Source organism: Pelophylax lessonae (genome assembly GCF_965119305.1).
Source record: "Pelophylax lessonae genome assembly, chromosome: 13".
Taxonomy (NCBI): domain Eukaryota; kingdom Metazoa; phylum Chordata; class Amphibia; order Anura; family Ranidae; genus Pelophylax; species Pelophylax lessonae.
In genome coordinates this window covers 176,571,745-176,584,603 of record NC_138780.1, presented here as the reverse complement: position 1 = coordinate 176,584,603, position 12,859 = coordinate 176,571,745, and the positions used below count along the sequence as shown (strand labels likewise).

The 12,859-nt window shown below is 43.0% G+C and overlaps 1 protein-coding gene across 4 annotated transcripts in view; it reads right to left on the bottom strand.

Moving 5' to 3' along the window:
- The window catches only part of CDC42BPB (CDC42 binding protein kinase beta), a 264,686-nt gene that overhangs the window by 114,988 nt on the left and 136,839 nt on the right, over window positions 1-12,859 (bottom strand). For all 4 annotated transcript variants that reach the window (XM_082242642.1, XM_082242643.1, XM_082242644.1 and 1 more), the window contains exons 11-12: window positions 11,920-12,039; window positions 6,895-7,028 (exon numbers count right to left, since the gene is read on the bottom strand). In XM_082242642.1, the coding sequence (XP_082098768.1) occupies window positions 6,895-7,028; window positions 11,920-12,039 (254 nt within the window). The remainder of the gene's footprint in view (window positions 1-6,894; window positions 7,029-11,919; window positions 12,040-12,859) is intronic.

Genomic DNA, 12,859 nt, shown 5'->3' with positions numbered 1-12,859 from the left:
GCAGGTTTTCATCAAGGATGTCTCTGTACATTGCTGCATTCATCTTTCCCTCGATCCTGACTAGTCTCCCAGTTCCTAGTACTGAAAAACATCCCCACAGCATGATGCTGCCACCACCATGCTTCACTGTAGGCATGGTATTTCCCAGGTGATAAACTGTGCCTGGTTTCCTCCAGCCAGGACGCTTGCCACGAGTCCTTTAGGTGCCTTTAGGCAAACTCCAGGCGGGCGGTCATATGCCTTTTACTGAGGAGTGGCTTCTGTCTGGCCACTCTACCATACAGGCCTGATTGGTGGAGTGCTGCAGAGATGGTTGTTCTTCTGGAAGGTTCTCCTCTTTCCATAGAGAAACTCTGTCAGAGTGAGGATCGGGTTCTTGGTCACCTCCCTGACTTAGGCTCTTCTCCCCCGATCGCTTAGTTTGGCCAGGCAGCCGCTTCCATTTACAGATAATGGAGGCCACAGTGATGCAGAAATTTTTCTGTGTGCTTCCCCCAGATCTGCGCCTTGATACAATCCTATCTCAGAGGTCTAGACAATTCCTTATACTTCATGGCTTGGTTTGTGCTCTGACATGCACTGCTAACTGTGGGACTTTATATAGACAGGTGTGTGTCTTTTCAATAAACTGATATTACCACAGGTGGACTCCAATTAAGTTGTAGAAACATCTAAAGGATGATCAGTAGAAACAGGATGCATCTGAGCTCCATTTTGAGCGTCATGGCAAAGGCTGTGAATACTTATGTACATGTGATTTCTTTTCTTTTTTAATTTTAAAGATTTCAAACAAATTTCTTTCACGTTGTCATTATGGGGGGTTGTTTGTTTAATTTTGAGGAAAATAATGAATTTAATCCATTTTGGAATAAGGCTGTAACACAAAAAGCGATGTGAATACTTTCCGGATGCACTGTGTGTGATTGTGAAATGTTTGAATCACGTCCCCACATGTAGACGGGGAACAGATTTGTCGTCTTTCCCATTGAGTTTACTAGAAATGAAAGCAGGCCTGTCAGAAAAGCTTAAAGACTTTCATGATTCCCATGTGGGGGACATCTGTCCTTCAGGTCTCTGGGATTCTAGAGCGGGAAGATGAAAACTGTTAGGAAATATCCTGCTAAGAAAATTCTTAGAAGTTGGTATTATATCCTGGAAGCCTATACAGATGGTTTTAAATCTGGGGCAAGACAGGGACACATCTCTGCAAATTTGAAGCAGACCTAATGATTTGGAAAATCAGCCAAGTGCTTTATTTCAATGAATGAATTTTGAATATACTTTGTCTGCCAGGAATGGCTATATTCAAAACTTCCATAATCTACCCTGAAAAACTAGACTATAGTGTACATTTAAAGCTACCCTGTCATTCGTGTAAAAATAAAAAAGCAACAGCTTGTAAAGGCGCATTCTATGCACGAAGATAAAAAAACCTCCTCTGTGCAGCAACCCCCCCCCTTCCCCCAAATACTTACCTTAGGCTCCATTCACACGGTCTGCTGCGGTCCGTTCTCTGCTCAGTGGGGGATCAATCTGCCGATCCCCGCTGAGGAGCAGGCGGATGACAGCTCTGTTTCCGCGCTGTGTGCGGAGAGGGAGGTGTCAGAGCCCCCCACCGCTCTCTATGGGGGAATCGGATGAGAACAGACCGTCTGTCCGTTCTCATCCGATCCCATCTGATCTGATCCGCTGGACGGATGGAAAATAGGGTTTCCATCGGTCTGGATTTCACGGACAGGATTGGGTGCGGATGGCAGCGGACATGTCACCGCTGACATCCGCTGCCCCATAGGGATGCATGGAGGATCCAATCAGGTCCGCCTAAAAAAACTGACAGGTGGATCTGATCGGGTCGTTCGTGTGAACCTTAAATCTGATTTTCCTACAGTGATGTGAACAGGGGCCTTGGCTCTCTCTCCTCATTGGCTGAGACAGCAGCAGGAACCATTGGCTCCCACTGCTGTCGATCACAGCCAATGAGGGGGGAGGGGGGTCGGGCCGAGCCTTGGTTCTGTGTGGGAATGGGCACGCAGAGCTGTGGCCCGTGAACAAGCCTGCTTGGGTGCCCCCTTTGCAAGATGCTTTCTCTGGGGGCACTCGGCAGGAGGGAGGGACCAAGAAAGCCTTTAATATAATTTTGAAGCAGAACTTGTTTTTTTTTTTTTTTGCAGAGGGGGTCCTGACTATTTGTGTGTTCTGCACTACATGTTCTTCATACAGGGTATCTTTGTGTTCTCTCCTCTGGCGATAGCTTTGTGAGAGCATCTGGGTGCAAGAGATTGACCCTCAGCAGACGCTTCCTGTCATGGTCTGCTGCTGTTTTAACGCCCACCTGTAGTTCTCTACAGGGGTTAAGGAATAAAGTTACCAGCACTTCAAAGATTTAGAAGGAACACACAATGTCACAAAGGTCAAAATGTCAACATTTCGGGGCCTTGCATGGTCCCCATTTGCAGAGTGACTCCTTGACCATAACTTAGTCGCCCTGAAGAAGAGGGGACCCTGTGAGCCCCCAAAATGTTAGCAAATTGAGCAGTTTAATGTTTTGTATGCTTAAAGTGGAAATAAAGTTGGGAACAATTGTGAATAGGCAGCTCTTTATTGCAGAAAATACATGCAGTGTCTCTTCTGCAATAAAATACACTTAAGAGAAACTAAAAAGCTCTTGCACACAGGAAAAGTGCATAAAATAAAAAATTCCTGTGAATTTAGCTGCTGCGGAATAAAACAAGTGCTATATAATCAAACCACAAAAGCCAATTTCATAAATAAACCACACTGCTCTAAACCTATCCCCAAGTCTCCGAATTGCTTGTTCCTATGTGTCCTATTTAGAAAGTCCCACATCATGCATGCAAAAAAAATACCAGAGAGGATTTTTATAGCGTTAAACAATTCAATTTTATTAAAAGACACAGAAACATTGTAAAAAATTCACACTCACATTTGTAGGTCTCCATAAGAACTGGCACTGGGTGGGTATGTTTGGCTTGCATAGAAAGGAAAAATGCCCGCGGCTGTGCACATATAGGAAACCAGCGTGTGCCCCAACAGAAGGATATGACGTCACCAGAAATTCATCCTGATTGGATGTCGTCATGAAGCATTTTTTTTCTCCCTATGCAAGCCAAACATACCCAGTGCCAATTCTTATAGGCACCTTATAATTTGAGTATGAATTTTTTGCAATATTTCTGTGGGCTTTAATAAAATAGAAAGGTTTTACGCTATAGGATCCTGCCTGGTATTTTATTTGCATGCATGACCGTACACTATCTGAGAAGGAACAAGCCATTGGAGACTTATGCCTCGTACACACGCAACGAATTTCCGCGGACCGGTCGGCCGTCTTTTGTCCAGAGTGGTGTTTTGTTGGTTGGAATGTGCTCTAGACTGCACACGAATTTTGTCGACCGACAAAAAAATGACGTCACTACGTCCGACGCTACAAAAGAGGAAGTGAGTTTTTGGCCGTGCATTTGTTTGGTTAACGACATTTCGCTAGTTTCCGAGACATCGTTCGAGAAGCAATTAATATATTTATTTGCCTGCCGCGAGACGAAAGTTCTTTCTTGATACAATGGCTAGTTTTCTTGACAAAATTCTTCCGGGTCGTTATTTGCTTCCGATCATGCATGTTCCGATTTGTAGATTTTTTTCTGACGAAATCTGTACTGACTGAAGGAAAATCGGACGTTGTGTTGACGGTCGACAAAAATTTTTATAGCCTGCACACCAGAATTTTTTTGGCCGAAAAGTCGGAGTCGGTTGTCGGAAGCATCATACTAACAAGCCGAAAATCGGCAGATCGGTCGTTGGACGAAAATTCCCGGCCGAATTTCGACGCGTGTGTACGAGGCTTTAGGGGTATATCTCCAGACTCAAGCGCTACTGATCTGGCTAAAAATGGCAGGTCAACAACTGGTGGTGAGTGTGTGTCTGTATGAGAACACCGGAGGTACTGAGGAGCTGGTGGAGCACCCGTTTTATTTACACCTGCACCATCACTTTTTAATGTGGGACTCGTTACTTTTATTTATTCACTGTTTATATGATTACTTAGCCTTATGGCTACGTTTACATATAGGCGTTGCTATTTCATAGGCGTTTTCCAGGCGTTTTTTATAGGCATTTTTACAAGCGTTTTACAGGCGTTTTTTGCAGGTGTTTGGAGGAAGACATTGACATCTAACAAAAACACCTGTAATCTGCCCAAAAAGATGATCATGTACTTTTTGGAGCCTTGGGTGTTTTGCTCAAGGCGTCGGAACGCTCAGATGTGAACAGGGGCCACTGAAATGAATAAGATTTGTCTTGTTGGGCGTTTTTTTGAGCTGATCCTTAGAGCTGAAAAACGCCCCAAAACGCCTACATGTGAACGTAGCCTAAAGCGATTGTAAAGTCTAATTTTTTTGGCAGATACGTTTTGGAAGTGGAAATTTTGGTGCATCTCTAATTTCTATATTTCTAGTGTGAATCCAGTGACACCAGAAATATGCAGTCTACACGGGACCCAGAAAGCTTATCTCAAAGCTAAGCCATTTCTTTCACAAAAGGATCAGAATATTGAAGCTATGGCATGTGACTGCTTTAATGGAAAAAAAGAAAAAAAAAAAAAAGCATTTTTTGAGGGGGATTTACTAAAACTGGTGCACTCAGAATCTGGTGCAACTGTGCATGGTAACCAATCAGCTTCCAGGTTTTATAGTCAAAGCTTAATTGAACAAGCTGAAGTTAGAAACCGCTTGGTTACTATGCACAGCAGCACCAGATTCTGTGCAGATTTATTCCATCACTGTCTCGGGGTATCAAAGCCCCCCCCCCCCCTCTAATCAGGGCTTCGTATACTGTTGAAAAGTTAACTGGACTGATGTCAGAATCAAAAAAAAAAGGTTACGGCCTCATGTACACTGCTGTTGATCAATGGACGTTTAGGATCAGTTGGGTGTTTTTTTCAGCAGCCCTTGAACTCTCCTCTATGTTATTTTATCTGTCCATATACACTGAGACCTTTAGCCCCGATTCACACTATAGTGATGACAGAAATCGCATGTGATTCAGCGCGCACTGCTCTGCAAATCAGATGCGATGTCTGTGCGATGCGAATTCAGCCATACAGATTGTATGGCTGACTTTGCATCGGATTCGGACTGAACACGCAAAGGACCCTTTGTTTAGGTCCACAGCAGAATCGGATCACATGGGTGTTCACACCAATGCAATCTGATTCATGTCCAAACTGTTTTTTCGCACTGCAAAATACAAACTGATCTGGGGGTGTCGTTAACTTTGTATTGACACCCCCAGCAAATCGTATATGGCAGTGGGAACTGCCTGCGATTTGAATGCGATGCGGGAACCCACAGTGGATTCACAGGGTTCCCGCATCGCATATGTGTGAACCAAGCCTTATACTTGTTTAGAGCCCGTTGAGTTAAGGGGAATTTTTTTGAAAGCAAAAAATTGCATTCAGACGGATGTTTATTAGCATTCGAAAAGCCAAATGCTTGTAACAGTGCAAAGTGCTGATGAGCAAGTGAGTGTTGGCGCTGCCTCTCCGGGAGTGATATAGAATATATGTAGAAAATATATATTTAAATAATAAAATGTATAAATAAAAATATTTTATGGAGGTTGTACTTCTGGCTGCTGCCCTCACATTGAACCACCACCAATGGGTGGGGTTCTGATTTAAGTATGCTGGTTAGGTGAGTGAGTGGTGGTGCTGCCTCAACTGTACAAATTATCTTACGCAACATCTACTAAGTGCAACATACAAAGAATGCAGTGTGCAAAAAATTGTGCAAACAAAGCAATGTGCAAAAATATAGTGCAATAGTTCAATATAAAGTGACTGATGTGCTACTATATAGGTATTTGCCAGTGTGTGCAATAAATAGGTGCCCTGTATTAAATACAAATTTCGTATATATTGAACAATGTGCAAAGGTACTGAGCCATTGCACTTTACCTTTGCACATTATTCAATATATATGGAATTTGTATTTAATACAGTGCACCTATTTATTGCACACGCTGGCAAATACCTATTTATAGTAGCACATCAGTCACTTTATACAGGCATACCCCACTTTTAAGTACACAATGGGACCAGAGCATGTATGCAAAACGAAAATGTACTTAAAGTGAAGCAATGCATTTTTTCATTTCTCAATGCACGTAAATACACTAGCTCCATAGGAAATCTTGGTCTGCTTGACATGGCACTGCTGACAAGGACACCAAGCTTGGGGAGCATGTTAAGGGGATCCAGGACTATGATATGGTAGATTACCTTGGCAAGCTGGCTGGCCACAAATAGGATAGGTTGTAGTCCTGGGTCCCCTCTCGGTGCTCCCTAAGTTTGGCATCCCTGTCACTTATGGCTTGGGAGCAGTGCCATGTCAAGCTGACCAAGATTTCCCATAGACACCAAAGTTAAAAACCAGGAGTAGTGCCATGCCAAGCTGACCAGGCTGTGTCTGTACTCGCGAGTGTATGTAAAGTGAGTGTACTTAAAACGGGGTATGCCTGTACTGAACTATTGCACTAGATTTTTGCACATTGCTGTGTTTGCCCAATTAATTTTTTGCACACTGCATTCTTTGTATGTTGCGTAAGATAATTTGTACAGTTGAGGCAGCTTGTAACAGTGCGCAAACTCGTTTAAACGCGGTAACTCTTGTTTATAAGCATTTGTTCATAGGTATCAGTGAGATGCTCAGCAGCCAGTATACTGAATCCTGGATGTAGGGGGGTCCCACAGAATCTTGAAACATTCTGGATTGTTTCTTTCGGATATAATGAGTAAATATATTCAAACTCGCAACCAATGAATGTACTATCCTCTTCTATATCAAGAAATCCTGAGTGCGATGTTCCCAAATGACATACCTTCTGCAGATCGTCCCTCTCTTGCCTCAATGTTCTCTGCTGCTTTTCAAGGCCTTTCAGTTTGTTGGTGGAATCCTCTAACTGCTGCCTTAGTGTAACTGCATCCTCCAGCTGACGCTCTATTCGACTGGAATCTTTTAAGAGAAACACATTTTTAACCACTTTTCAAAGTGGAATTTTAGTCAGAAAAGTCCTGCTAGATCACCTCATGCTGGCCCCTTTTGCAGGTATAGAAGAAACATTAAAAATAGGCGTCTATACTGTATAAAATCCAGTAATACACGCTCACCATGTTCTGTACATGCTCAGTTGCTCTCCATTTATAGGTGCTCAAGGTTGTAGAGGCCGATCTGCTGCCAGACCTAAAGCAGAGTTAAACCCTCCTATTCTTTCCAGCGAAAGAAGCTGCTTCTGTCTGATCTGCCATTGTGATGCACATGTGATCAGTTAGGATACCAGCTCATTGATTGTTTGACAGTTTGGTTGAGGACACAAGCAAATGTGACAGTTAGCAATCCAGGAACGTAACTGTTACGTTGAATCAATCAATTCCAGGAATGTAACTGTTAAATTGATGGGTTTTGTTCCGCTTTATGATTTACTGCTGTTTAGGGGCTCTGGGCTTCAGGAAAATGGCCGCCTCCAGCGAGAACAAATAGGAGCAATGCTGGAGGCAATTTACAGCAAACACTAATTTTGGAAGTATATACAGTAAAACCTTGGATTGCGAGCATAATTCGTTGCAGAAACATGCTTGTAATCCAAAGCACTCTTAAATCAAAGTGGATTTCCCCATAAGAAATAATGGAAACTCAGATGATTCGTTCCACAACCATTTATTCATAAGCCCTTCAGTTTATAGTCCATATAAAAAGATTATAGCAATGTGATGAGTTGTGTAACTATAAAATGTCCATCCACAAATGGCGCCGCCACAAGGGGATTAGAAGAAAATCCAGCAGAAGCTCCAGAGTATAAAACAGAAGAGAGGCGCCTCTAAGTGTAGCAATATGGTTACATTTAATGAAGGTTCAACATTTATAAACTCACATGGTTGATTCTTAAAAGAGGCACATCTAAGTATGCAGGCATCCAGGGTAAAGCCATCCACATAGACCGTCCTCACCGCCGGCTCTCACCGCTGTCAGTCTGCAATAGTGACCAGGAAGACTACCCTGCAGTAGAGCGATATGAAATCGAGGCTTGAATCGCCTGGGGAGCGCAGTGTGGAAGGGATGAAGTCGAGGGTGGTGCTGAGGACGGTCTATGTGGACAGCTTTACCCCGGATGCCTGCATACTTGGATGTGCCTGTTTTATTAATCAACCATGTGAGTTGCTAAATGATGAACCTTCATTAAATGTAACCATATTGCTACACTTAGAGGCGCCTCTCTTCTCTTTTATACTCAGTTGGGACATGACGTTACTTGTATATCAAGACATCGCTTGTTTATCAAGTCAAAATTTATTTTAAAAAAATTTGCTGATCTTGCAAAACACTCTCAAACCAAGTTACTCCCAATCCAAGGTTTTACTGTATATCAGATTGTTAAATGGGTAAGGTTCCTCTTAAACTCATCTATCCTTTACAGCCAAGAAAGCTGCTTCTGCCATAATGTGGAAAGTATGTTCTATGTAAATATTTTTTTTTCATCAAGTTATCTGTAAAGCTCCACTTTACCTGACGTTTTAATTGTTTTTATTATATTTGACCAAAAACAACCCTTGCTTAACATTTTTAATACATAAAAGGATTCACAGAGCACTATGGCTTTAGGTGACCTAAGATTGCTTTTTAGGCTCCGAGTAGGTCAACTTCAAATGAAACAGTGGGTTAAACTGAGCAAATTAAATCTTCAAGGAGCCACATCATATCTACCAAGGGCCACATCTATTCAAATCACATTATTTGGAAGTTCCACATTGTAGTGACAATTGCAACTTACAACAGAAATGCACAGAGCTGCAAACTTACAATAAGGAATGAACATTATCAGCTGAGGACCAGGCAATGAGCTGTTCAATTTAAACCCTTAAACTCTAAATTTCTTGTATTTGCTTCCTTTTTCTCCGTTTATTGGATACATTATAGAAAGTGTTTCATCATATTGGTTCGACAAGTGCAAAAAAAAAAAAAAAAGTTGTTCATCCAGCCAGAAATCTTGTAAGCCGATCGCTTCCTGTGCTTTAACTATGGACAGTTACCATTGTTCCTTGCTATCTCAAAGGACAACAAAACCACCCTGAATTACAGAAGAGAGGGAGGACTAGTCCTAAAGTGTTTGTAACCTTAATAACTTTTACTGCCAGCCCCTCTCCTTTATCCAGCGATAACACACAGTGTGTTTATTATTATATAGGAGTTATATAGCGCCGACAGTTTACGCAGCGCTATACAACTTGAGGATAGACAGTACAAATACAATACACTTTAATACAGTAGGAATCAGAGGGCCCTGCTCGTTAGAGATTATTGAAATCAATGCCTCTAAATCCTTTTTTTCATATATCTTCAGAGCGGTCACGTGACTCCAGGCTGCTCTGCTACTCCAATCCAGGGCTATAGCGGGAAAGGTCGAGACCTCCCTCTGACGTCAGCCTGGAGGTCACGTGACCACCATGCTGGCTGCTTAGCCCCTCCCGCTGTAGCCCTGGAACGGAGAAGAAGAGTGGCCGGGAGTCACGTGACCGGCCTGAAGATATATGAAAAAAAGGTATTTAGAGACATCGATTTCAATAAACACTTACACTGTGTGTTATCGCTGGATAAAGGAGAGGGGCTGGCAGCAACATATTTTAAACTTGAATGTACTACTAATAGCAGCAGGGGGGCAGAGACATCTCACACAGATACATGGAGCTGGCAGGCAAGGAGGGAGGGGGAGGGGAGGACAGAGGGGGAGGGGGAGGGGAGGACAGAGGGGGAGGGGGAAGGGAGGACAGAGGGGGAGGGGGAGGGGAGGACAGAGGGGGAGGGGGAAGGGAGGACAGAGGGGGAGGGGGAAGGGAGGACAGAGGGGAGGGGGAAGGGAGGACAGAGGGGGAGGGGGAAGGGAGGACAGAGGGGGAGGGGGAAGGGAGGACAGAGGGGGAGGGGGAAGGGAGGACAGAGGGGGAGGGGGAAGGGAGGACAGAGGGGGAGGGGGAAGGGAGGACAGAGGGGGAGGGGGGGAGGACAGAGGGGGAGGGGGGGGAGGACAGAGGGGGAGGGGGGAGGACAGAAGAGGGCTGCGGATAACGGAGGCATGTAAACTGACCACAGGGTCAGGGCTCAGCAGCCGTGATAAACTGTGGTCAGTTTACAGGGGGAAGGCAGAAACAGGCAGAATTGGACAGGATTTTTAAAGCTTAGAGAGGGGCAGGTTAGACAGCAAAAGCACTGTGCTGTCTAACCTTGTTATAAGGGAAAAGGAGGATTTTTTTTTTTTTTTTTTTTTTTTTTTTTTTTTTTAGGGTTACAACCACTTTAACACTCCCTGTCCTAGAGCAGCCTTTTTTTTTTTTCAACCAGTGTGCCCATGCACCCTGGTGTGCCTTGAGGTTTCTTCAGGGGTGCCTTGGCAAAATGCCTAAAAATTTCCAAAAAATTGTATACAAGCTGATTTGTGGATGAAGGCTGCCTTTTGAGTTACACAAAGTCACAGGTGTTCATTGTGCACCTTTGCAACCTTCTAGCTGCCGGCGTCCTAACAATCAATGGCATTATTAGTTGATAAGGGGGATGTCAGTCACCTGCATAGCATCCTTGTTTGACCCTCCCCTGCCCCTCTCCATCAGCGTTGGAGAAAAACTGAGGGAGAAGAGAAACTTTGGAATACTAGTCAGAACCAGTTTGCAAAAGTGTATTTGCTTTGTAAGAATAAATCACCTTTAACATTGGGTGTCCTATTTGGACTTGTGGATGTTGCTGCATTATGTAAAACTATTAGAACAGCTTTTATATTTTAGAATTGGGTGCCTCGAGACTGTCCATAATTTTTAAAGGGTGCCTTGACTGAAAAAAAAGCTTGAGAAACATTGTCCTAGAGCTGTGATGGCGAACCTTGGCACCCCAGATGTTTTGGAACTACATTTCCCATGATGCTCATGGACTCTGCAGTGTAGTTGAGCATCATGGGAAATGTAGTTCCAAAACATCTGGGGTGCCAAGGTTCGCCATCACTGTCCTAGAGTGACAACACAGCTCAGCATGGTTCCCTAGGACAGGAAAGTGTGATAATGTGAGGATTATGGGGTTAAAAACAAAGACAGTAACAAAATAGAAAAGGAATAAGAGAAAAAAAAAAACAGTACAATAAACGGCAATACTAGCAATTTTTGTTACTGGGTTTAGATGCACTTTACCACTAAAAGCCACAATGAAACAAGATGAACAGAGGTCATCTCTAAAACACCTGACTGGTGTGTTTGAATTAAAACCCGAAAACCGAGCAGCATAAAAAAGGGAGTCACTGTTGTAATGCCTCCTTGACCAAGCAGTCTTTTTTCAGCACAGCTGAGAGTGACACTACACAACATGTGAAAAGTTGACTAAAGCTGCCCCTGCTGGCCATGGAGAAGACTGCACAACATTAATACTTACCTGACTTTAACATTTTTATTTTTAGCCCTACAATAGTCAAGGGCACTATGGAGTTCATCAACTAATGTATTCATGTGTGTCACTCAAAATTCATGCTTTTAAAATCGATCAGGTGAAAATGTGTGACTCTTGGGGGATTGATAGACTACAATGAAAATAGTATACAAACATGTAAAAATAGTATTGTACTGAAATACTGATATTTCTCTATATACTGAAACTGATTATAGGCAGCATAAAGCTCAATGTTTGTGCAAATCCATATCCAAAAGGACACAGCTGGATGCCTGTGCACTAATGGGTGAATGGGGGGGGGGGGGGGGGGGCTGGGGGTGTGCAATTCAGAATGATGCCAATTACTGTAAATCAGTATGTAAGGCAAATGACAAGTTGCAGGACGGAAGTAAAAAAACTGAAAACTTCTCTAATCCAGATGCCATACCTGTTATTTTATTCTTTAAGCGCTCTATTTCTTCATTTAGCTTTCGGATTTCTTTGTCACGGTTTAAGGTTCCCATTGCACGAGAGGAGCCCTGGAGAGACTGGACCGCTTGAGTGGACTCTGGGGAAATCAGAATTTAGAGCATGTGATTAGAAGACAGTTCATTCAGGTTATAATACGTCTACGCCGACAATTAATCCGCTATCACAGAATGCAAATGAAAGAGCATCTTGTGTTTTTTAATATGCAAAGCATCATTCACACGGACGCATCTATGTGTACATCGGTACGAAGGGTCTTCTCCGCCTGCATGGAAATGCACAGATGTTTTGCAGGAAAGTCCTATCAATACACATAAATATCGTTTATATAATATATTATAGTTTTATCGTTTATCTTTTATTATATAGTTTATCTTTATTATAAAGATAACAGGGATCAATCCAAGGCAATATGCCAACTCACTTAGAATATAAGTGTAGCCCCTGTGGTCATATATACCTATAAAACAAAAGAATAATGAGTCAAGAATAGACTCAGAGACCCTAAAGGGGCCCGTAGTTTGTACCATATATTCACTCAAGGTAAACAATTATATAATGTATCCTTTATTATACAAAAATGAATCACAAGTGAAACTAAATAGTATTAAATCATAATACCCTTCAATCACCATTACCCAATGAAAAAACAATGTTGTCTTAACCACTTGACCTCCCTGTGGTCCAACGCCTGCCGACTGAGGTAATTCACCTGCCAATTTTTCACCCCGGGAATGTATACAGCGGAGAGGGCTGGAACGAACCATTCTGCCCACCTTAGAATGTCAGCTACCTCCAGAGCTGCCAGGACTCTTCTTGTGCCCCCCTGGTGATTGACATAAGCCATACCTGTGGCATGGTCCGATTGAATGCACACTGGACAACCCTGAAGACTATCT